The sequence below is a fragment of the Etheostoma cragini genome, chromosome 4 (assembly GCF_013103735.1).
Source record: "Etheostoma cragini isolate CJK2018 chromosome 4, CSU_Ecrag_1.0, whole genome shotgun sequence".
In the NCBI taxonomy this organism is placed as follows: Eukaryota; Metazoa; Chordata; class Actinopteri; order Perciformes; family Percidae; genus Etheostoma; species Etheostoma cragini.
This window is the reverse complement of record NC_048410.1, coordinates 21987437-22012959: the sequence shown is the minus strand read 5'-3', so window position 1 is coordinate 22012959 and position 25523 is coordinate 21987437. Positions and strand designations below refer to the sequence as shown.

Sequence of the window (25523 nt, the reverse complement as noted above, 5' to 3'; positions counted from 1 at the left end):
AGACTTCTTAGGACCCTTGTTTGATGAGTTTCTGGTTTTGGGAGTTTATAAAATTCAGGATGTTTTCATTGTTCTTATATAACAATATGTATTTTGCCTAATAATATTTGTTTATGCTTGTCTTGGACCCCAGGAAGAATAGTCTTCAATACGGTGAGGACTAATGAGGATCCTTAATAAACAATAAACAGGAGGTAAAAATGTTGCAGGTTATAGAGTCATGACTGTCGTTTACAAATGTGCATGTACTTAGAAATTTCAGATCTTAAAATACAGTGAATACAATTTATTTTTGTCTTAACAATAACAAAGTAAACTCAGTATTGGTATTCATGGCACGGAGCGAAATCAAACTGTATTCATCATGCTGCATCAGATCACAAATAAACACATCAACTCCCCTTTTCCTATTGACCTGCTTTAAGAGGATTTTCATTCATTGACTTGTTGACTCCACAGTGAGCGTCAAATCTAACCCCAGTGTAATCAGGACAAATTCACCCAGAACACACAATAACTACAATACTGCAGGAGATGAAAATACTTCCACAACCATTCCTTCAACCAACCTGAAGCTCAGATGAAGGCCGTGGTTCGCTATCATCTTCACTGGCTGATTGCTTGTTCCAATAATGTAAGGACTAAGGAACAGGAACAACATTAGTTTAAGCTGCATTAAATGATCACATAAATACTCTTGCAGTTAGTTTCAGTCCATACACATGGGGCGTACCATTTGTGATATTTGCAAGTGAGAGCACCGTTGACAAGTTCGCTGATGGAAGCAGGCCCGTGAATATCATCCAGAATAACGACCAGCGGTATTTCTGACGTGCTGGTTTCCCGATCGATGTGATTGGCCAGGTTGGAGAGATAAAGCTGCAGATCCTGAGGAGAGACAGGTTAGAGAAAGTGAAAGAGAGAGTGAGAGAGATGACAATATGACCAAATCATCTAGTTTCATACAGGACGTTGCTCTCTGTCACCTTGCATGACTGGCGGTGCATGTTAAAAGTGACCACGATGCCATCGGTGACTTCGCGGGCGCTGCGGTCCACCAGGTATTCAGCCAGCCGGGAAGCCAGGTAGCTCTTACCCGTCCCGCTCGGTCCAGACAGGATAAGACGGCGGTGTTTGAGCAGCAGGCTAATGTAGTGTTGCATCATGGGTTTGGGAATGAGCGTTTCGAATACCAGGCTGTCCACACACTTCTCCTTCAAACCTGAATATAGTGAGGAAAAGAGAGAATAGACTGTGCCGTCATAAACAATAAAGTTGATTACCATCTGCTAATCACCCAGCAGAAAATAGAATTGGTGATCAACTGCAGTTTCATAACAGTTTTATACATAGAGAGAGAGATACTTTATTCATCCCGAGAGAAATTGTAGGCATCCAGTAGCTTATACTAACATAAAACAACAAATCCAAACACAAACATATATCTCACATACATCAAAATCAGTCAGAGAAAAGTCCCTGAACGCTATCCCAGGGTGTCCGCAGGTTTCATCAAAGTAAATTTAAGACTTTTTAAGAACTTTTTAGGACCATTATAAATTGAATTTAAGACATATATCATGATAATAATAAAAAAAAAAATCAATGTCAGAGTCCAGAGACATCGCAAAACTTGCACTTCCCAATAGCTAAAAGCTAAGATCCGTTACCAAGGAGACTCGTGCAGCCTTACACTCAGCTGCAATATAAGATGAATGTTGGTCTCATTTGTAGTCATAATAATAACACTGTGAATTATAGTAGCATAAGAAAGAACTGTAACCCCATGGAATGAAAAGAATTGTAAAAAAAAACTAAGAAAACAAGACCTGTTAAAACTTATTTAAGACATAGAAGGCTTTTTAAGGCCAAAAATTTAGATTTTGAAATTTTAGACTTTTTAAGACCCACAGAAACCTTTAAACCAAAACGAATCCACAACAGGAAGAGTTAAGGTAAGAAGATGTTGAGAAAACAGTTCACCTGCACCTCGCATGTCTTTTAAGCAACATGGAGTTCAAGCATTTAGCTCTGAAAATAACTTTGCATCAAGTGTAGGAAGTCTGTGCACCCCCCACCGGCCTGCAGGAGTCTAATGTTCCACCTTAACATCTATGGGACCCATGTGATGGAGGCTGGTTGACCAGCTGGTCCTGGATGCGCTGAGATCACGTTACCCTGAGCCCTGTCTGGGCTGCCGCTGCTTTCCCAGCTCTGCTAGCACTCCGCTTCTTGCATTCCCTCATGCAAAATGTGTGGAGGGGTCGACTATTTAACCCTCGACTCTCCTCACTCACAGCTCTGCTTTACAATCACTGATGGGCTCCATGAATGTGCAAAACACTACAGTTATTAGAAATATAATGTAAACAAGTCACATACATCTGTAATAGTTGTGACAATGTTAGGTCGACAGATAATTAGACCAAATAAATCTATAACTGTGGCTACTTCCAGAGAAAAATAAAAGTTGTTAAACAGATGAGTTCATCAACGTAGAGACGTAGAGACGAGTTGTAGAAAAAAATAAGCAACACTGAATCAAGTGGCAATAAAGAGACATGTCCACATTTAGTCTGATTAACAGACAGACATGAGGATTTGCACCCAGATAAAACTGGGATAAGATAAACACTCATTGACACAGCTTTCAATCAAAACATTTGTGGTTTCTGAATTGAAGAGTGACGCAAAAGACGACATCAATAGACATCAAATACTATGATAACGCATTTGGGTCAGCTCTGTCTTATAAGTCACATTTGTCCACAGACCTTTCAGGGCCACCGTGATGCTACTGGGGCCTCGGGACATGCAGCGAGAGGGCTGGGTTTCTGGACCTTCTCCTCCCACCACTCTCTTAATATGGCCCATACTGTAACTGTAGATGGAGTCCGTAGACAGGCCCAGACTAGAAGTGGGGTCCACCTTGGCTATGTACACCTGGAATGAAAAGAACAGAACAAGAGAACCAAGAAAATCTGTCTAAATAGGATTTAGTGTGTGCAGACAGACAGTGCCCCTTGTGATGTTTCAGCACTAGTTACCTTGCCAACTTCCTAAAGTAAATTCAAATACCTATTTAAGTTTGTCCATCATAAACCTTCATAAACCAAGAAGTTGAACATGATTCCAAACGCTATTTCTGCATCCTAGTGTGCAGCAGGGAAACACTTTGAAGGAACTACGTTCTAAATTTAACATGACAGCTGAATCATGCTTATTGAAAACTGCACATTGAGTCCTTGGAACGGCCATATTGAACAAAGTTGTCAGAAGACGGGAGACTCACCTTGAAAGCCTGGCTGACAGCTGAGTCCAGCATGGGCCAGTCCATCCTGCCATTCACCCTGACAGTGCCGACAAAGAAATCCTGCTGTTTAACCTCCTGTTAATACAAAGTGCAACGGACAGGTGAAACAGACATTTAAAACCACGTTTATCCATTATTGTCTGAAGAAAGAAAGATGACAAGCAACATACTTACATCTTTAAAGACGTGTAAATCTGCAACACAAATCACCACCCTAACACGGTGATCATCCCTCTGTGAGGAAAGACTGAGAAAATCTGTAGAGTGGACATCTGTTGAGGAGTAAACAATAATAATAATAATAACAACTTATACTATTTATTGATCCCCAGTGGGGAAATTACAATTTACACTGTTTTACTATAAATACTAAAATAAATACACCGCATAAGCCTGAAACACACTAACACACACACACCCACACTGCATGCACAAACATACAAGGGATAGAAACAGAAAAGAAAGATTACGTAACCTCTGTGACACAAGTTAAAAAAATCAAAAATCTAATCTTGCACAGAATGCTGAACCCAAAACCCTGCCTATCAGGTTGTAGTGGTAAATGCATGTGCACATAATAGTAAACTGTGAGGGATAAAAAAAAAGAAGAGGAATTTAGAAGCAAGGAGCAATGCTGTATAAATAAATCCTATTACATATGGCCATCTGACCTTTAAAATACAAGCAGGTTTTATTTTAATTATATGATTTGGCATTTCATTGTAATACCCTAAAAAAAGCACTGATTAATAATTGGTATTGAAAAAATAGTGAAAACACTTTAATGTGTTATATTATATTTTTTACTTTTACACAGTATATAATGAGATGATTTCCAGGCTAGGATTAAAGTACTAACTTCAAATATCTACATAACACACATTTGCACATAAAGCATTAAGGGCTGTAAATGTGGTATAAGAAAGACAATCCAATCATTACGTACTATGCATTCATACTGTAGTTTCAAGACACACACCAAATAACTTTTCAAACACACCATATTCACAATGAATCAATTACATGTTTGTACATACTAATCTACGTGCTATGCCTACTTGTCGAGCACAGTGGTGTCACCACTATGACTCCACATTGTCAACAGGTCAGAGACTAAACTGTACCTGAGCTGCCCCCCTCACTCAGCCCTCTGCTGTAGCTTTTGGGCATGTGCATGGCTACGGACTGTCGAGGTGATAAACTTCCCAGAGCAGTGAGACCCGAGGACTGGGAGGCGGAGCTGGAGGGTCCAGGAGATGGACAGGGGGACAGACCACCCGTCTTCAGATGGTCGTTCTCAGCCTTCAGGTTCTCCACTGTCGACTGCAGACAAAAATAATAAAAAGTGTTACAGGAAGTTTCTTAAATCGCAGGGCCACTTCCATAATACAGCTTTAGTGATGTTTTTCCGAGTGTATGCTGAAAAGGTTTGGAGAAACTGGCATAATTAAATTTAAATGCATAACCTATCACAAGACCAAACAAGAAAAGAGGAAAGTTAGACTTGAAAGATTAATAATGTGTACACTATTAATCCTGCAAGGGTAAAATTACAATTTACACTCTGTTGTGATTACACACAGGCCTGAATTACACACACATGCTCAGTACCTATGCACTAATAGAGAGATGTCAGAGTGGGGGGGTGGCCTATGGAAAGGCACCCCTGAGCAGTTGGGGGTTTGGTGCCTTGCTCAAGAGTCACCTTGGCAGTGCCCAGGAAGTGATGGATTACTGCCACCCCTTACCACACACACACACACACACACACACACACACACACACACACACACACACACACACACACACACACACACAATCTAGTTAACATATCACACGTACCTGCATGTTGTTCATGGCCTCCTGCAGCTGCTCCAACTGATGGGCAGAGCTCAGAGCCTCCAGGCGGATGTCTGTCAGTTTGCGCTCCTTCTCCCACAGCTCTGTACGCAGTTCTGTTACAACCTTATCATCCCCCACCTCATCTCCTTCACAGAGTCTGGAGATATTAAAATAAAACACGGATACAGCAACATGTGTGTGCAGGGTGCAGGCAGCATAGTCTTGTACTTATCTACTGTGTATCCACATCCATTTTTGACAATGATATCTAATGTATTATGTTAGAACACAATATACGGGGATTTACAGAACTTTCTAGTTTAACAGATTATTGGCTGGAGAAGTTTACCCCGATGATGATGTAGAGGCTGATGATTTAATTGACAATGGAGGGTTGTTTCCACCATGGTGAACTCTGGGGGAGGAAGGTGCAGAGGATTCTGGGGTGGAAATTTCCTCAATGTCAGCATACGGCCCTGACGCCTTAGAGCCCTTCTTACTAAAGGCCTTGTTAAAGGAGCTGCGCAACTGTACAGAGGAGAAACAGACTGATATAAATAATAATACAATAACAAGCCATTCTTAAAAGTACTTGTGTTGAGCTGCTTTCTCCAGACACACTATGTTTTCCACCGAGATTTGTTATACACACTTGTTTCTTGTTAACCTTCTGGTACACACTGTATTTTTTATTCTTAATTTATGTAGCCACCTAGTTCAAATTTATTTGTATGCGGCACTTTACTGCATGCCATTCGCCCTATCTCTCCCCTTTCATGTCTTCATCTGTAATGTGGAAATAAAGGCCTAACATGCCCAACTAAAATAAAATAAAATTTGCAGGAATAAAAATGGATAACCTATCACAGTCACAACACATCAGTCAATGATAATCATAACACACATTCTTGAGATGTGTGTTTCTGAAAACCATCTCTATGTAAAATTTTGTACAACAGTAACACTTATCTTCATTGAACCGTTTGATGTCAACAGTATAACGGTACAGTTTAATGGAGAACCGACTACATAAATCCACAATTTAATTTAAAAGGTATACTTAGCAGGGCAAAACAATGTATAGACTACTACAAAAGTAATCCCTCTCAATCATCACTTATGACCCTCTAGAAGTGGGTTGGGGTGTCTGTATCTGCAGAACCCCGCCCTCTGCCTGTATTTTCCTATTTGTTTCTTATTTTGCTGTGTCTGGGACATTTATGAGCGTCAACCATAGTCTTTGGGCCCCACATGGCGGGGTGTAACCCCAAGCCAATAACTGTGCGCAGGTTGTACAGCCCGTTCAAACCGCTGCGTTTGTGTTTAAGCAACACAGATGCGGTGACATGATGAACTGTAGCTCGGCAGTCACACAAAATCTGGCATGATTGTTGAGGGTGTGTATGTTTATAACATAACGGTTGCAAATGAATCATAAAATAACGTTTTCTTCCTCTGATTCACTGCTAACCTCTCCCTCTTTCCCCTTCCCTCCCTATGTGAGCCAAGAAGGAAAAGCCAACTTTGAGCGCTGTGTTTACAAACCCCAGCCAACAATGCTGCTTACACACCGTTAACAGTTTAATATGATCAAACAATGTACAAAGGGATTCTGTAAATCAATAAAAGACAAGTTTGTCTCATGAAGTGCATGCAGGCTGCAGAATGAAAGGGGGTTCAGGGTTTATCTAACGTAGCAACATCACTTACCTCAAAGACCTAAAATCAAAAAGGCAGGGCAGCATGAGGGAGAGAACAGAATCATACTTAATAACAGACTTGGAACATGATAGGACAAGAATGACACACACACACACGCACGCACACGCACGCACGCACGCTGCAAGCTATCTACACACTGGGCCAACATAGCTGTCTCATTTTAAAACTTATTCATAATGTGTAATCCTTCATCAAGTATATTTTTCACTTTAAGTTATTCTTTTTATGAGCAAAAAAAATCCTTGTACCTTGAAATATGATAATATTACCTATCACAATGTGTTGATGAATTTGACATTGATGAGATACCTGAACATTACAAAGCCTAAAAAGCTAATGGTTCAATTCAAAAGTTTTCATCCCTTTCTCAAATGAACTGAGAAAACATCTGATTCAGAAACCACTGCAAAATCAAAACAGTATTTCCAAATCAGTGGGACGTCTAGAGTCTGCCTGTGTGCGCTCTATCTCTCACCCAGCCCTTTTTCTTCTTCTTCTTGGCCTCCTGCTCTTTCAGACTACCCATGCTAGAGTGGCTGGAGTGGCTGGTGTTGCTGGTGAGGCTGGAGATGCTTTCTGACGAGTTCTGGCGTTTTATCAGCAGTTCTACGTTCCAAGAGAAAATAAATAAATAAAAAGAGCACACTGAATATTGGGTGGAGAAGCTTTTTCCCCAGCTTCCTCTTTGCATGTATCTGTTTGTTTTTTTACATCCTTGGCCCTGTACCTTTAGGTGTGATGTCCGGATTACTGAGAGCCCCCTGAATGATTTCTTGGGCCTCTGTGTTTTTGACCTTCAGAACCTCAATGGTGTCCTTCAGCTCAGTGAGCTCAGAGTCCTGAAAAAGGAAAATATCAACATGTGTTCTACTGGCTTAAAGTCTGTTAACTAAACCAACATTCTTCTAAACCGAGGATTGTGGAATGACAAACATCTGCTTCAAACACGAATGACCGGATTGTGTTCAATGGCTGATGACAAAATGGAAATCCTGCTATACGAACCTTTGACTCACAACTCATTTCCAGGACAACTATGTCCCCTGGTAGCTTCTCTGTCACTGACGGGATCTAATATAAAGCAGTTCAACCATGATCAGTCTAATGTTTATCACCATCATCATCATGCACAGTATTTGTTGAGTACAGTATGTAGTGAGACTATTTTTTTCTAGAATTACATTCATGGCGTGTTTTCTTAAGTGTCGGGGTTAAATTATAAATGCAAACTGCCACATATGTCACAGGAACAGTCATTGGCATCATGATAGATACCTTTTGCTCCGAAGAGACCGACAGGGTCTGCAGGCGTGCCGTCATCAGCGCCAAACTCTGCTCAAACGCCGCTACCAGATTAGCCTTTAGAGAAAGACACAGAGGTAGAAGGAGGCAGAGAGAGAGAGAGAGAGAGAGAGAGAGAGAGAGAGAGAGAGAGAGAGAGAGAGAGAGAGAGAGAGAGAGAGAGAGAGAGAGGGGGGTTTGAGACAGCAGACAGGTATGAGTCACCGGCTGCATGGAACCGGTCTGCACCCTCACAAGCAAATGGCTTTCTCCTTCTGCTGGTAGAGGAGGGAGAGATGGAGTAGTGGACAGCTGTGGATGATGTCAGAGATGCAAGAGGATGTTAGGCTCATGGTGGTGAGGGAGGAAAGGGACGCTGCGCTGAGGGGCAAACCTGGTCAACCACAAGTAGCATGTTTAGGCAAGGACGTCTGGCCCTATTTCTGCCTGATGATACGAGAGAACAAATAGAAAGCTTCTAAAAGCAATGGCTGACACCATCATAGTGAATATATAAAGAAATAAAGACAATTTCTATTTGCTGGTTTGTTGGAATGATGGTTCAGATAGTCCTCTTTTAGCTGCTTTATTTTTGTTGGGTTTGGTGTCTTTTTTTTTTTGGTTTAATAGTTTCCAGGTCTGAAAGCACAGTGTGTGGTGGGTCTGGGTGGGTTCCCTTATTTTGTTAAATATAGCCAGCCTATCATTCCCTTCATTATTTCTTTTTGTGGGTAACTGGCATTGGTCTTTTTTTTCGCTGTTACACGTTGAATCTGTTTGAATAATGTTATTGACCTAGTAAAAGCAAGCCTTTCAGGGGGATGTAAGAGTCTTAACAACTCAACAGGAAATGCAATCAGTATGAGAAATTTATAAAGCAAATATGCAAAATTTGCTGTTTTTCGCAGCAGATCTTCATATACAGTATCACTATAAAATGATCAGTATAAAAAAGAAACCAGAATTGGCTCTAATAAATTATGCTGATCCTTTCCACTTTGTTCTTCAGACACTAAATGAAATGAATTGAAAGAATGGTCAACAGATTAATAGATCATTGGAATAAAATTAATAGAAAAATAAAAAATAATTAGTTGTCAACATGCTTCAAAGTTGGTGAGGAGGTCAGCTGTTCGACGCAAAGGGCCCAAAAGAGAGGTCGGATGACAGCAACTCGTCAGCTTGACGTCCACTCACAATCATGCAGAGAGCTCTCTAGAAGCAACAGTCACACAAACCTGGCCTAGCTGCTACACCCAGCATCCAAAGGTGCGGGTCAGCGGGAGGCAGGCAGGGGGAAGCAGCGAGTCCAGCAGTCAATACGTCCAAGAACGTAAAAGAGAGGGACAGTGGCGTTAGGTGTGGGATCAAACTTATAATATAGTAAAAACAGTCACTTAGTACAGTGGTTCTCAAAAAATTTTCAATAATGTACCCCCTTTTGAAATATTCTTTAGCCAAGTACCCCCTTATGAGTGCAAAGCATTTTAGGTAGAAAAAGAGGCTACATAAAGAGGTACATTACAGCTCTGCACCCTTAGTGTCTGATGTACTTAACACGCTTGTTACTAAAACACACTTACATGTTACTTCAAATATTTAGAATCCATAACTAAATTAATTGTATGAATTCAGCATAACTGTTACATTTGAAATTAACATTTCAAAAAGTACCCCCCACACATAAACCTCTGCAGTACTCCAATTTACCCCTAGGGGTACACAGAACCCCATTTGAGAAACACTGACATAGTGAGTTAAAAAAAACCAGGTTAATTGATAGTTTAGCAACAGCAGTGGGTTGTGCAATAGGAGACTGTAGTTCATACTGGTTGTCTGTTAGATCCGAATCAGTGGTGAGGTGGTGTTAAAGTAAAAGCTGAGTGTGATGGAAAAAAGCCAATCTCAAGCATTCAGAAGCTGCAGGGTGAGAAGAAGCAGGGGCTGACATTTTTTTTCAGCTGGTTCAGTTAATTAAAAGCAAGTTAAGGGTTAAGGTTAAACGGGTGTCTATGAAGATCGCATAGCTGAAGGATTATAGCAACAGTGGAAAGATGTGAGTGGCAGAAGGAGAACTGGAAATAAAGCATGTCTGCATTAAGACCAAAGTTGTCTATTGGTTAGGGAGCTAACCATAAACTGCAACTGGGGACCTTTTTTCTTGTATGTTGCTTTCCCTTCGTTTACTGTCATCATCTCACTCTCAGTCTGCTTTCAAATAAAGACATAAAATGCTCAAAAATATAATTAAAAAAAGATTGTGTTGGGTAGGTTGGTACATCCTAGATATGTTGTGACTGGTTGTCCTTACTCCCTGCAAGTCAGACCGAGGCCAGAGTTATGCCTCAACATCCAGAGTCATCAAGGTGATACTCATTTTTTTAAGTGAGCAGGGATTCACTATATCTTCCCCACATCTCACCCTCACCAAAATGTATGGCAGATATTAGACGCACCTGTAAAAAGGGGTTTCTGTATCTCAGTTAGTTTTGGGATACTAAATCAAAGGCTGGATCCGTAATTCCATACTAACATACTAACTATCTAGTAGGCTAAAACAGTATGTGAGATTATCTAGTAAGTCTGAAATCTGAGTATGAAACCAGAAGTACGTGAATTGCATTCCATTTCCGATGAAATACTTGATTGCACACTGGACACAACACCAGCATAAGTATCCCACAATGCAATGCCATAGTAACGGCAACGTTCATAACAGACAAACGGACAGCTACTAAGGCGACTAGGGAACGTCAAAAGCGCTCAAATTTAAATTTCTACATAATTAAAACAACTGTTAGTCTAGTTATTTACCTAGTTCAGTAATTTAAGCATTATCTGGCAATGCCGCTACAGCTGAGATAGGTAGGAGTTACCATGGTTACGTGTCTCCAGCGGCAAGGAGGTTCTCAGTAAGTGACGTTGAAAATGACAGCTTAGCGTGTCCAAAAGCATTCACACTACTGTTTAGTTACACAAAAGGGTGTAAAACAATAATGTCCATATTGAGTATGCAGTGCAGAGTATGTGATTTCAAACGCAACCAATGACTTAGAGGAGGTGTCATCTGCATTTTGAATTGATCACACTCTGATAACGTTCTGACATGCATCCAACACACAAACAAATTAGCTTACCAAAAGAGGCCAAAAGGGAATCTTTAAAAAAACATAAATATCATACATACATTGGCACTAAGCTGCATGGTCAAGTCGGCAACCTTTTCCTGGGAAGACTCCAGCTCTCGCCTTAGCTTGCGGATTTGCTGTGGACAAATTAAAAAGTAAGCTCAGTAGTATGGACAATGTAATATAAAATATATAAAATACCTTGGACAAAAAGCCAGAAGTGTTGTTAATAAAGTTTTGATTATGATAATGTCGCATCTGCATGTGTTGTTTTGTGTGGTTAGCTAAATAAAGAATATGCAAACAACAAAATATGATGGCGATGGTGCAGTGGATATTACACATGCCTTTGGCGTGGGAGATCTGGGTTACGCTAACCAATGTGTCCTTGAGCAAGACACTTAACCCCTTGTTGCTCCAGAGGTGTGCGACCTCTGATATATATAGCAATGGTTAATACATTGTTAATCAAGGGATGCACTGGGAATTGTATGAGGTCAGAGTCCAACTAAGTGTTAGCAGGTGGTGCTGATGGATGAGAGGTATCACGGATAAAAACAAAATGAAATGAGTTAGGAGATCCGCAGTTAAGAGATCCGTGGCCACATACTCCACTGAGCACTGTTAACATCAGCTGGTGAATGGACCAGTTTCAACAGGACATGACTGACCGATGATACAGAGAAAAGGCACAATGTGAGTTGAAGAGTCATGGTACGTTGGCCTTACCTCCCCTTCTATCCTCTCCTCATTCTAAAGTAGGCATGGTGAAAGCAAATGAACAATAAAGAAGGATAGGGTAGAGCGTTAGCTTCAGGGGCTGTTACCAAAGGGACATCACTGAAGTTTTACGGCTATGTTGAAAAATACACAGTTGGAATAGGTACAGAAAATTGCCCAATCAAAGAATGCAATACCAGTTCACTAAGAGGTTTATAACCAATTAGGATATACTGTAAGGTTGATTAATAGAAAGCATGCAAGGCTGCCCTGCATGCCTAAAATCCATGTATCATTATGATTAAAGAAAATTTCCTGTATTGGAGAAAACAATTCTATGCCATGCTAATTCTTTTCTATCGTTTTGCTTCTTGAAGACACAGGACACTGTGTAAATGGCAGTCACAAAGCATTATAGTCCAGCAACAGTAAAGTAGGACTGGATTGTATCTACTCACCGAGGAATAGTTGGATGAAGCATTGGACGCCAAAGAGAGCACAGAGCCATGCACTGAAACAGGCAAGGTGAAGATTCGACTTAATATTAAAAGCAACTTTTATTTAAGGCAATTTACTTGGTTACCAATGTACTTAAGAAATGCTAGTAATCTTTGATGTTGCAGATAAATGACTAAAGCGATGCATAAATTAAATCGCTGTTACTACTGACTACCCGTAAGGCAATGAAATGTATCACCCTCAGTCACACAATTAAAACATATCAATAACAGAAATGATTTAAGAGTTTGACATAAACCTTTGCTATCACATTGAAATACATTAAGAACTTGGAGCTAGTGGTTGAATGTGTATAAAAACGCCTGAAAAATATCTGAGAGCAAAGGCATGTTTAAATTATTGGTAGAAGGTCTTGTTTACATTTGGACCACAGATAGTGCCTATATCTCATACACATCTTAATATTAATGTAAAATGAAGGCACCAAGACTCCCGTTCTGACATTTTGATTGATAGTATGTGTGCTGTAGGAGCAGAAAGCCTTGTTTCATTTGAGGTAATGTTGGGAAACTCCCCTGCAGAGAGGCCGGCTGAGGAGGCTCACCTTCATCTCCGGGTTCACGGAAAGACCCGCACCGCATCATGCTTTTTGGCCGATCAGCCAGGGACATACTGCTGCCCAGAGGGGAGGATCCATAGAGATCGCAGGATGACTCACTAGGTGGGCCTGTGCTGTTGGAGCGCGATATCCTCGGGGTGCCAATAGTTATTGGGGCGACTATAGACATAAAAGAGAGATGTTTGGAAACACAGTAAATGACACATGTAAAACTGTAGGATACAATTCTAGACACAGACAGACACAGACACACACAGAGACAGAGACACACACACACACACACACACAGAGACAGAGACAGAGACACACACACACACACACACACTTATTCTGATGACTAAGAGAAAGGCAACACTACAGTCCCACAACAGTCAAAGATAAAAATAGCCTGACATAACCCTCCATCTCCAGCATATTTCAGACTTTAACTCAAGTTATTTTCTTTTACTTTCTTGAATAAGTGCAGAGGCGGCATAGTAATATTCAGCATATTGAAATCTGACACCATAATAATTTGCCATCCCTTCCTGGTTCAGGCATGACTGGATCCATTTATTGACAACTTGTGTCAACGCCTCTTAACTGAGAAACTATGCCGGACTTTCCTCTCTGCGTGAACTTAATATCCCTGTCCTTAATAATAAGACGGATGACTTATCAAAGACCTCCTTAGTTACATAGCTCAAACAGTGAGTGTTTTTAGAACTTGGCAGCCAAATGGAGCAAGCAGACTCACCCACGTTGGTGAGGGGAGCCTTGCCAGAGGAGGGATGGAGAGGGCGGGTGGGAGAAGGCAGCTGAGGGGGGCTATCGCTCTCTGTCATGCTGACTATGGTGTGGGAGTGGCGCCTTCCAGGTTTGCCGTCACTCTCTGACAGGCTTGAGCCATAGCGTCTGAGAAAAGAAAAATTATTTTAACTCCCAACAATGAAGATATATCACAAAGTGAGATTTCAAATAGATGCTTGGACGTACTCTAATCCTTTCTTCGGCAAGGTGTTTCTGTCTGTTTGCAAGCTGTGAAGAAGAGAATAAAAACATTATTCGTAGAACTAGTCATTGTGAATAACTTCTCAGAGCCATACATAAACACTATCATTAATTTATTCATCTAAAGTTTTGTCATAAGACCTGCGTAACATCCGGATAAGACATATCAAGTGATAATCTTTAATACATTTGGTCCCACTTGGCACACTGGGGACTTTCATTAAAACAGCGTGGGATTGGCTAAAAGTAAACATGTTTTGGCAGGAAATATTTCAGACCATCTCCACCTTGACAGACAGGCACCTTTACATTTTCTAATAGTTCCAGCCTCCATCTTCTAAATAACACCGACAGACTTTCTGTTCCCGGAAAATGTATGTCTGCTGCCAAAAAACGTATAGCCCAATGTTGGATGTCTTCACAGCGAAACAGTGGGCCAACTGCCTACTGGGCATTTTGTTCAGCAGCTGGGATAAATGCAGACTTCTTCTAGTTCATAGGAAGATGGAAAAGAACGGAAAGGCTCATTGAAAGGCTTTTTACTCAAATAACTTATTTTCTATTTCCACCTTTGATAGCTCAATGCTAGACATTTCTCGAGATTAGACATACCTATCTGTGAGGTTGAGGGATGTCCTGGATCCAGCTCCCCAGGTTCCTGTACCCCTCTCTTCCTTGTCATGCATGGCAGTTCTGACAAACCTCGTACTGGAAGCCACACTCATCTGGAGGGGCAGGGACTCCAAGCTGCGGTGCATGCCGGACAGCTTGGGGTAGAGCAGCGGTGATCCGCTCAGACTTTCGCTGGTGTAGGAGCTGGGGGAATTGATGTGGAGCACAGGCGCTGGGCTGGGGGTGAGGCGGGATGAGGTGTGGGAGCCAGCCAAGTCCTGCAGCTTGGAATACGGGGGGACTTTGGGCGGGAGGTCGTGGATGGTCACACAGGAGTCAAGACTGTTGGAGTTCACCTTGTCCATGTGAGCCAGGCTGGTTGGATGACACAGGGACTTAGTGTTCAGCATCCTAGAGATCAGTCAGAAAAAAGATAATGAAATATAGAAAGTAGGCGTATGATGTATATTCATTTAAGTTCATTTTCTGACTTCTGTACGTTAAGCCATTTATAGCCAGGCAGATAGTTGTGACTGTACTTGGCAAGGTTATGAGAATTCTGTCTCTTAATTTCAACAGCAACATAAGCACATAACAACATTGTTCCCATTACTGTAAAATGACTCAGAAGTAAAATGTTTAATTGCTATTAATCTTATTAATGGCATAGTTAAATTGGTCTTGCTCTCACCATCCACTCAAAACCGTTGTACCGTTGCTACTCTTTGGGCGACTCGCAAGCCTAAACAAGTGTGTGTGGCGTGTTTCCGGTCTAGTTAGATCCGGTGTGGTGTTGTAGTTATTGTAATGTTACTAGTTGTTGCAACAAATGTGAAAAAAGTACGAAGTTTGCTAGGCCAAAAAGAACCTTAATCTTGCAATAATCTTTTTGCATAATATCGTTAATAACGCATTTAACTGACAGCACTAGTCTAAACGGTGGATTGTTTTAGAGTAACTAGGACACTGTATAAAGAGTTATTGCTATTACATTTTTCAAATTGTGACTTTTTCTAATCCTGTAGGTCTGTTGTGGTGATGTATTAGGCCCAAAGCAGAGATCCTAAGCATATTAAAACAAAATGTCTGTACCTGCATAGCTAGATACAACTAGAAAATAAAATCTGATGGAAAAGTAAGACCTCTATACAGTATGCCACTAGATATCAGGAAGAACTTAGTATTTTGTGTGTAATTTGGGTAAACCAACCCTTTAAAGTAATATTTAAATGAGACACCTTGGTGTGGTGGGTGAGGACAGTTCAGGGTATTTGCTGCTGCCGGTCCGTCTCAGGCCGTGCAGTTTCACAGTGGACTCTCCTGTGGACTGAGTCTCTCCTTTCAGAGAACCACAGTCTACGTCGGCGCCCACAGCCTTGGCTTTAGCTCTCTCCTTCTCCTTCTCTCGGTCTGTCATGTTCACCGGGCCTGTGCTCGTCCTGTTAGACATCTTACTGCTGCAGCTACTGGGCTCTTTAATCCTGGGGCCTGTGGAGGCCATGGGCACAGGTTTCAAAGTCAACAGGCTGGGGTCAATGGTACCGCTGACAGGCCGAGGTGCAGGGCGACCGATCACGCTGAGCGTGCTCGATTTGGCCGGTCGAGGCAGGCTGCGGTACTGAATACTGTTTCGGGAGTTGGGCCCCAAGAAGCCCTGCTCACTGCTGGCGTCAAAACTGTTCTTTCGACCCGATGGTGTACCTCCTCCCACAGGTTTTACCGGGATGCCAGAGGACTTGGGGGTTTTCCCCACAGTAGCAGAACCACTGGAGATGGTGGTGCCCCCTGCTGTCATAACAGTGGCGGTACCGGTGGCCATTGGTGGTTTCTTGTAGCCAAAGGAGGCTCCAGCTGTGGGTTTAACTAAACCGGATGGGGGCTTGCGGTGCTCTCCATGATGATCCCTGCCAGCGTCTGAACGAGACCGTTGTAGACCAGCAGTTTTGAGGGAAATCCTGGATTTATCCAGTGGCTTCTCACTTTTAGGTGCTACATAAAGAAAGATATTGTATAGTTGAATAACCCCATTATGGCAATTTCAATGACAATTACATGTCTTTAAATGAAAGCAGCAAGAATGTTTGGGCTGCTCGGTTTGTCCTGCTGCCACCATGAACCTGACACTTACAAGCTACTCTAAAACAGAAGGTTGGATGATGGATGGATGAACAGACTGAATGGGTGGATGGGCCAGTAAAACCAGTAAATTGGGGCTAACAGAAATTAAAACAACCCCACTCGTAATAATTGGAACCAAAATGGATAAGCAGCACAAAACTTCTCTTTAACCTTCATGTAAAAGAAAATGTTCATCTCCTTCCAGTCTCTACAGATGAAATAAAATATTTGCAAGAAATATCTGTATTTACTGTGCTTAGAGACATTTGTGTGCCCGGGATGCCAAATGTGAACTACAAACTTTATTTTACCATAATCATGAAAGATATATCCAAGTGATATAATAAATCAAAATCTGATCTATATGGATCACTAAAGTGAAAGAACAGCTCAGGCAAATGTATTGAGATTGAAAGTTTCATTAAAGGATGAGGGTAAAGGAAATCTTTTTTTTTTCCCTGCAGAACTGCAGCCAACATACATATAATCAGGTCTAATGTTAATCACTTGTCTTTGAAGCTTTATTTTAGCTTTAGCTGAGGAAATTAAAATGAAAGGCCAAGAAATGTTGGTATTGGAACTCATTTCTAACCTATTATTTAATCATGGCATGTTTTGTTGGGGATTAAATACATTTAGTTGCTGCAGACGGCAGACACAGTGTCTCTGCAGACATGCACAGTAACCGGCTTTTAGATAATTGCCAAAACACGGCTCTGGGCCTTAAGCTGCAGCTTTTTTCATTTTTTTTTCTCACAAATCAAAACCCTTGCTTACGCTAAGGGGGACACTTCTGTATTCATCTTGACACTAAGCAGATATCTGCCTTGGCTGCTCTACAAACAATCTGTTTTTTTACATTTGGATACAGCATACAAAGAGATAATGGATGACATAGATTTAGTAGTGAGATCAACCAAATTCCATTAGGAGAGGAAAAGTAGAGAAGAGGCTGATAAGAAGAGACGTACACATGAAAAGTAAAAAGATACTCTTAGATCTCACCTGCAACTTTTAACGTGCTCTGAGAGGTATGGGTTATGGGGGAGGTCACGCCTATAGGAGCATTTCGAGCCTTCTTGAAACTTCCCGGTTGACCCAAGCTTTGAGGCTTCCTCAGTTCTCCTTTATACCCTGTATCTTCACTCAGGCTTGGAGGCTTCTTTCTCCACTTGCTCGGGGCCTCCGTCTTGAGACTTCCCGTGTCATAGCTGCAACTATCAAGCTTGTGGACGGTTTTGCCATCCTCGCTGTACCAAGAAAGTCCACTTTCCACCAGGGAGCGCTTCTCTGCATCAGTGCGGAGCTGCAGAGAAAAAAGGGAAGAGGCGCAGTGTGGGTAACCATCAGTCATGTGTTATCTAAGGAATTGAACGTTGTCTTTCATCTCAGCTGCATTCCAGCGGGAGGGAGGGAGACATAGACTGATATGCCCCAAGCAGATAAAAAAATAAACCACAGAGGAAGACAATGGAAAGGAAAAAAACACGTCTTTATGGATTTTAACACTTTAAGAGAAAAACTTACAAAGTAAAGAATATTACAGAAAACGTAATAATAGGGGACAGATTGAGCCTTTATTTTTGTAACGTAAGCTCCACTGTAATAGAAAAACTATGTGTGTTGTGTGATGGGTGTTAAGGAGGTGGAACGGAGGACAAAATTGAGCATGCTGCTCCTCGGCACCCTATTGATGTAATATAGAGCAACACATGGCACATTGAGGAGCACTAATGTTCAATCCTCCCTCGTGAGCATTCTGTAAGTAAGCAAAAAGATGAAATGTTTACGTCTTATCGAAGGTGAACATCAAACAAGTTTGATCCAATTTAAAGATTCCATCCAGACATCTTTTAACATTTTACATCATTTGAAGGGGGAAAAACGTTCATTTACCTTGGTGAAACTTCATTATTGAAAGAAATTCTAAATATGTGTCACTAAGTTTGTCTTTAAGTTTAAGGGGAGCACAGAGAAATGTTCCACCTTCAGATGAACCTTCAAACTGCCTCCTAGTGGGAAACTCTGCACATACTGTACATTATTCTGCACAGTGTAGGTCAAACATCCAAGTAAAGTAACAATAAGCAGAAGAACACATTTTTGAGTGAAAAGGGGCTTTAAGGCGCTGTGTAACTACCGGAAGTTACCTTGGAATATTCTAAAGAGAAGAAAGAAAGATCAGAGATTCTATTTTAAAGACAGATGTGAGCTCTGTGGTGCATTTAGGTGGCTTTTGTCAAAACAAAGAACCTGCATTTAGAGTGCTCATATTGTGCTCTTTGGCTCTTTCCCTTTCCTTTATTGTGTCTTTTATATTTTTTGTCAATTTTATAGGTTTACAAAGTGAAAAAACCAAAGTCCCCCCGAAAGGGACTTACCATCTCCAACAGAAAACACTGTTCAAACTGCTCCAAACTCATCTATTGTGTTACTTTCATGATGCACTCACTTTGTAACACATAATAATGCTCGACTAGCTGCTAGTGTGGCACTCCCTCATACTGTGCTTCTGACTGGCTAGTAGTCCTAACATAGCTACTGTGCATGTGCGACTCCCAACAAAGATGGAACAGAAGTGTGATGCCTCACTCTGTAGCTACAAAAGAGAGCTCAACACACAGGGTGAAAAGAGGAGCTGCAGAAATGTGCAGTACAAGAAAAATATATATATTTTTTTTAAATGAAACCATGTAAACCTATTCTGATATAACCTCTAAATACAACTGATGCACCTGAAAATGATCATAATTTGAGCACTTTGACACACAATACAAAGCAAATCACAGATTGAGTAAAACAGCCTGGGTGGCAAACTTTAGCACTGCTTTCACACAAAAAAAAGAAGATAAAATGAATGCCAAACATTGTCATAGACGGTTAGGAAGAGTATTTCAGCTAACCATAGCAGAGGAGTTGCGTCTGGATCCCAGGGGTGTGGTCGGGAGGGAGTTAAGGGAGGAGCTGACGTTGAACTCTTCTGAACTGAGGTTCTCCGAGCCATCGCCGTCACCGTCGCTGAGCCCACTGCTGATGGAGCTGCTCTCATCCCAACTGAAAACAAGACGGCATGAGCACTTAGCAAAAATGCTGTTATTATGTAAATGGTAACCATATGAATCATTGTACAAGGAGTAGGGAGAAAAGGCTGGCAGCAGCAGTGATGCGTCCATCTGTCTGCAGTAAGCTTTCTCTGGAGGTGGCCAAATGCTCAAACTAGCAGGTAATTCCAACATGGCTGCAGCTGCTTTGATTCAACTAATCCATCGGAGCATCCAGACCATATGGTGACCAAAGCTTCTACAGCAGATCTTTCAGTTTTAATGAAATAAGGAATGAGTTCATTATCCCTTACGGACCCCGCCATGTACTTGCTCCAAAACGTTTTTAAATACTTTTCTGGTATTCGTATATAGCTTTGATTCCGGTGCCAGAGGTTGTAAACGTTTTTTTTTAGGTTTTAAGCTTATTTTGGGAATTCATAGTTGCATTACTAGCAGTTATTTATTATGGTAAATACTCTGTATAGTATAGTATGTAAAGTTATAAAATGGTTAGTTTGGGCATTTCATTTTAAGATTTTTTTTAGTTTAAAATGAACTGCACAAACTGGCTATTTCACTTTAAAAAAAATAGAAATAATAAATATATTAGCCGTAATTTAAGAAATCCCAGTGACAGCAAAGCGAGCCGTTTTTAAACAGGGGCCAACACACTGCAATCTTTAACCGTTCAAGGGAAACTTCACAGGATAGGCTGATAAATCACGCTGTGTAAAAAGCTCAGCTCAGTCTGGTATGCTCTAAAGAAGCAGGATGAAGGGAAATCGGAGTGACATGCTTCTAACCCCTCCCTGACCTTTTCCTCCACCCCACAATGGAGTCCTGCGCCTCCCTGAAACAGATGCTGCCAGACTGGCCTCTCGTGTGGGGACGACAGCCTAATGAAACGGCTCACTGGCCATCAGGTCTGTAGATACATGATATTTGAATGCATTTAAAATGCATATAACTGTGTGGAGTTCAACAAGAGATTTAGCCTCTCAGTCGACCAAGACATCACATGACGATAAAACTATTCAGAGTCGGAGGGGAGAATAAAATTGAAGAGGAAAACATTGTTGATGAGCTTTAAAAGAGCAATCATGCCATGTTGAATTTAAAAATGGTATCTCCAGAGAGCTGAATGAGAGTCCAACTCAGATTTGTATAATTCCGTTGCCCATCATTACTGGTGGCAACCACAGGTGGTAATCAAGTTTATGTTGGCGCACAAAAATGGGGCTCAGTGGAAAAGGTGAATTATTAAGACCCTTTAGAGCCGAGTCACGGCATGAGCTGAATTAGTTATTTTTGCTTTCCTCACTAAGCTGAAAATGATCTTTGCGGCTCTGCAGTCTGCAATTAGCAGAGGCACGGAACACAGAATTACATAGAAAAACACAGTGAGACAAAAATGGCCCATACATGTTCAGAAATGGATGTAATCACATGGCTGTGGCTGAGTTGTAGTCGCATTGGCAAAACAAAGAAGAAGCTTACCCTGACACTTTGGTTTTACGCATTCTGATGCACAAAAGCAACATTTGGGGGAAGTGATTTGTGGCCGTAGATACATGACCTCAGAGGGGAGTGAAGAGGGGAACAAATGTTTGTGCATACCAGCTGTAGGAAGAATAATTTTGATTTACATTAAGCCCAGATGTCTGTGGTATGTTTGAACAATACCACCTCTGTCAGGGGCGACAGAAAGGCCATGAATAACCCCACAGGGATGTCAGCCTAAGAAGAGGCAGGAGGGCCTGTGGGCTGTTGACATTACAAGCCAAAAGTGTCTGCTCTCAGGGGTGAAATCTAGACCGGGTTAGGGTGGGTGTACACCAGCAAAGAGCATACTTAATACATAGGATGGCAATTAACTTTTTTGTTTTCTGTGGCACAACTCCAGCGTCTCTCTGATTTGTGGGTCTGTGCTTTTATTTCAGTGGCTGTGAACATTTTTAAATTTAAGAAGACTGAGGGATGATTGGTGCAGTGGAGCTGGGTGGGGACATTACAAATCATTATTCAGACCTGGATCTCACACACACACACACACACACACACACACACACACACACACACACACACACACACACACACACTTCCAAAAGGTAATACATTCCACTGCAAGATACTGTATATAAACAAAAAATCCGCACACATGACATTCTATTGAGATTTAGAGCTTCAACTGCTAGGCTCTATCCTATTACCTATAAAAACAAGAGAAATAGCACACAGTAAGCCGAATGCATCTTATCGTTTAACTTCTGGAAAATCAACTTCTACGTCAACGTCTATTTTCTGCATAAAGGACAGCAAAGACAAAGCTCCTGGGGTGCATGCCTATGGCTGAGTAAGTGGCGAAGACATCCGCAGCAGATAGCTGTGGTAACGTTAGCAGCACGGCCGTGTCCACCAACAATAAAATGGTTCCACAGATGTTAGACTTCCTCGTGCCAAATCATTGTCAACATTCGTTCCTGCACTTCTCGGTGTTTTCATTTCATTAGGTAGATAGGCTTACGTTACTCAAGAGAATGCCATCGACACATTACTGTAACGTTACCTTTACCGTTAGTCAAACGCCAGGTCATATTTAAAGCCAACGACATATAACCTACATTTAATGTTATTAGCTCACAGTCACATAAACAACCGTTTACAATAGATATTTGAGTGCAAATAAACAACACTCATTACTTAGAAGTGTCGGGAAAGTCGTTTGTCCCGTAATGAATGAAATATCATCAACCAGGTGTTAACGTTACCTTGGCGTAAAAAGTAAAGTCCTTTTAACTCTTGGCATCGGCTGCAGCGGAGGTACTTTCCCGATCAAAACACGACCGCTCATCTGGGACCGATTCGAACACAACTCCCTTAAACCATCCGCGTGCTAAGATTCAAACTCATATCCTCCGTCGGCAATAAGACCCATTTCTCTCCCATTCAGCGAGCAGAAAGAAGCAGTCCGCGGACGGGACAGGCTAGGCAACACCCCCCTTTAAAAAAAAAAAAAAAAAAAAAAAAAGAGGAAAAGCGAAGCAGGGAGCACGAGACCAGACCCTGAGAGATGATGGCCAACGGCTGTCCGACTCAGCGGTAACCGTGGCAACCACTTGGCGTAAAATGTTAGCCTACTGACTATGATCGGACTACTTCTAAATAAGTACATAGAGTTAAGTAGAAAAAAAGTTACGTTTACTAACTGATGTATGTACTTTTTTTTTTTGTGTATGGACTATTATTTTAGCAAATATCTCACCAAAAACCTCATGTGTGCGTTTTTGTCTTGTTCCAAATTAGCCAGAGGAGAACGGCTTAAAAAGGTATTTAACCAAATTGCTAGTTATCGGCAACCATAGACTGAATAAAACTATTATATAAATAGATATAGCAACTATTACCATAAGTAAATTGTTCTAATTCCAGTGGATGGCGGAGTCCGCACCACAACGACAGTGGCGAATGATACAGTTGGTATCACGGCGAAGAAGTAAAAAAGTGTATTCTCTATATTTTGTGGCTCTAAGGGGAGCTTTCCAATTTTGACAAGATAACCCAAAATAGGTCATCAGGGTGTCTGACTCGAAGTGTTAGAGAGCCTGCATTTCAAAGGGAGGGCGTGGGGTACTACCATAAAGCTGTAATCTGGCTTTAAAAGTTTAAAAGATCCCAAGTACATTTTGATTGAGAGATTTCTAAAAGCCCAAATTCAAATGTGCTTAATATTTTTAGCATAATTCTCCTCATAATGACCTATTGTAAGTCCCCCAACTTTATGGAAGTGGAATGCTAAATGTCTGGAAAACTTGTTTAAGCAAGATGGTAAAGCAAGTGAACTGTATTACAGCACAGTAGCTATAATGTATGCTATTGTATTAATGCAGCCAACTAATTCTTAAATACCGTGTGCTACCTGTCACTGGGCCTAATACAAGGAGGTTGTTGTGAGGGTGGTGTTAATTAGGTGGGTCCCTATATCACTGTGCCATACTAGATAAAATAACTAAAATATTGTAAAGAAGCCTACCATAATTTGAAAGGCAGTTCTCAAGAGGACGTTGCTTATTGTCTACTGTAGGAAACTGTTCCAGTTAAGCCATTAGGAAATGGGCAGATAATGTAGGGGTCATCTTGTGATGAGTGCTGAATGGTGCTTTTATGGTTTGTATGATATTCACAGACTCCTGTGTAAAAGGTCCATCTCATACTCAACAAATGCTAGTTTAGTGACAGTGTAAGTGCTTTTTCAAGTGGGTCTTTGGAGTGATTGTCAGGGTTTTTAACAGACCTTTTCAAATGTAAAAGCACAATAAAAGCCCCACACAAATAAACCTTTTTTGCAATCAGTATATTTTCTACATTGAAGAGATTAACATGATGAATGTCCTTAAATAAAACATGTTCCATCTTCATTCATTACCTTCTGGGGCCTAGCTGGAAAAACTCAGTCCAAGGTAAGGCCTGAATCACTGCGAGCACAAACCGCAAAGCCACAGATGACATGAGGACCTCCAGTGAGGCATGAGTAGCCTTGGAAAAAACCTCCCCCCTCTCATTAGCAATGGAACAGTCTCCCAGGGATGACCTCACCAGATCTCAGCTCTGTAAACTAACCAGGAGGTCTGTGGACCAAAGAGGTCCCACACCCTGTCCACGTCTCAGGCCTCAAATCGGTTCAGTCTACTGTTAAGTCAAGCTGGACTTATTTTGGTTGAAAATGTAGTCGCAAAGGATTGTACATGACCAAGCAACATGAATCTGTGCTCATTTCATCCTGCAAGGGATTCATTACAATGCAAATAAAGCAAAGATAAAGGACATGACAAAAACACATAATAATAATAATAATAATAATAATAATAACCATTTACAAAACGCCTTTCAAAAACAGATTCTAGAAAGTGCTTTGACCGACAAATCAAAAGCAGGATAGTCAGAAGACGATATGACAACAGAAAGCCAAACAGCAAGGACACAAAACAAAGCAAAATGTATTATAAATACAAAAGCATAAACGCAATACAAAAATGGCAATGATAAGGCAACATCACGTGAAAACAAGTCCATAAAAATGGGTTTTATAAAGTGATTGAAATAAAGCCACTGATTCTGCAAGCGTTCTCTCTTCAGACAGGTCGTTCCGAAGCTGAAGGGCTCTGATGGCAGAAGCGGTCACTTTTAGATTTAAGCCTGGACTTTGGAACGACCAGGAAGGCCCCATCTGAGGAGCTAAGGCTGCTAACTGACTTCTATGGGGTCAATAGTCTCCGCTATATAGCTTGGGGCCAGACCCGGATGCACTTTAAAAGTGATCAGTAAAATCATAAAATCAACTGTAAATCCAACAAGGGAGACAAACATGGAATTGGGTAATGTGATGTTGTTAAGAAGCGTAGCAGCTGCATTCTGAACTATTTGGCGAGAGAGTGACTTTTGGTTGACGAAAATAAAAAAAAATTTTTAAAAAAGGAGGAAGGGAGGGACATTAGCACTGTCATTAGTTAATAGTTAAAAAATAATAGTTAATATACCAAACAGGACAACGTATTGACCTGTATGATGTATTACAAGTAGTGCCCGACCAGATTTTTAAGGCTGGTACCGATATCTGTGTTTCCACATCGGGCCACAATTTGTAACATAACTACAGAGTCAAATGGAATTTAACTGTG

The 25523-nt window shown here is 41.2% G+C and overlaps 1 protein-coding gene across 13 annotated transcripts in view; it reads right to left on the bottom strand.

Moving 5' to 3' along the window:
• nav1b (neuron navigator 1b) overlaps window positions 1–25523 on the bottom strand; it is a 74701-nt gene that overhangs the window by 4812 nt on the left and 44366 nt on the right. For 3 of the 13 annotated variants that reach the window (XM_034870621.1, XM_034870620.1, XM_034870632.1), the window contains 25 exons: window positions 19708–19858; window positions 17810–18110; window positions 15925–16675; window positions 14687–15097; window positions 14060–14101; window positions 13821–13978; window positions 13070–13243; window positions 12465–12517; window positions 12016–12039; window positions 11346–11423; window positions 9397–9405; window positions 8153–8236; window positions 7883–7948; window positions 7605–7716; window positions 7353–7483; window positions 6866–6874; window positions 5505–5683; window positions 5156–5312; window positions 4438–4636; window positions 3488–3585; window positions 3293–3388; window positions 2775–2943; window positions 987–1222; window positions 734–888; window positions 570–641 (listed from right to left, as the gene is read on the bottom strand). In XM_034870621.1, the coding sequence (XP_034726512.1) occupies window positions 570–641; window positions 734–888; window positions 987–1222; window positions 2775–2943; window positions 3293–3388; window positions 3488–3585; window positions 4438–4636; window positions 5156–5312; window positions 5505–5683; window positions 6866–6874; window positions 7353–7483; window positions 7605–7716; window positions 7883–7948; window positions 8153–8236; window positions 9397–9405; window positions 11346–11423; window positions 12016–12039; window positions 12465–12517; window positions 13070–13243; window positions 13821–13978; window positions 14060–14101; window positions 14687–15097; window positions 15925–16675; window positions 17810–18110; window positions 19708–19858 (3915 nt within the window). The remainder of the gene's footprint in view (window positions 1–569; window positions 642–733; window positions 889–986; window positions 1223–2774; window positions 2944–3292; window positions 3389–3487; window positions 3586–4437; window positions 4637–5155; window positions 5313–5504; window positions 5684–6865; window positions 6875–7352; window positions 7484–7604; window positions 7717–7882; window positions 7949–8152; window positions 8237–9396; window positions 9406–11345; window positions 11424–12015; window positions 12040–12464; window positions 12518–13069; window positions 13244–13820; window positions 13979–14059; window positions 14102–14686; window positions 15098–15924; window positions 16676–17809; window positions 18111–19707; window positions 19859–25523) is intronic. The other 10 variants (XM_034870626.1, XM_034870633.1, XM_034870622.1 and 7 more) reach the window with 9 other exon arrangements.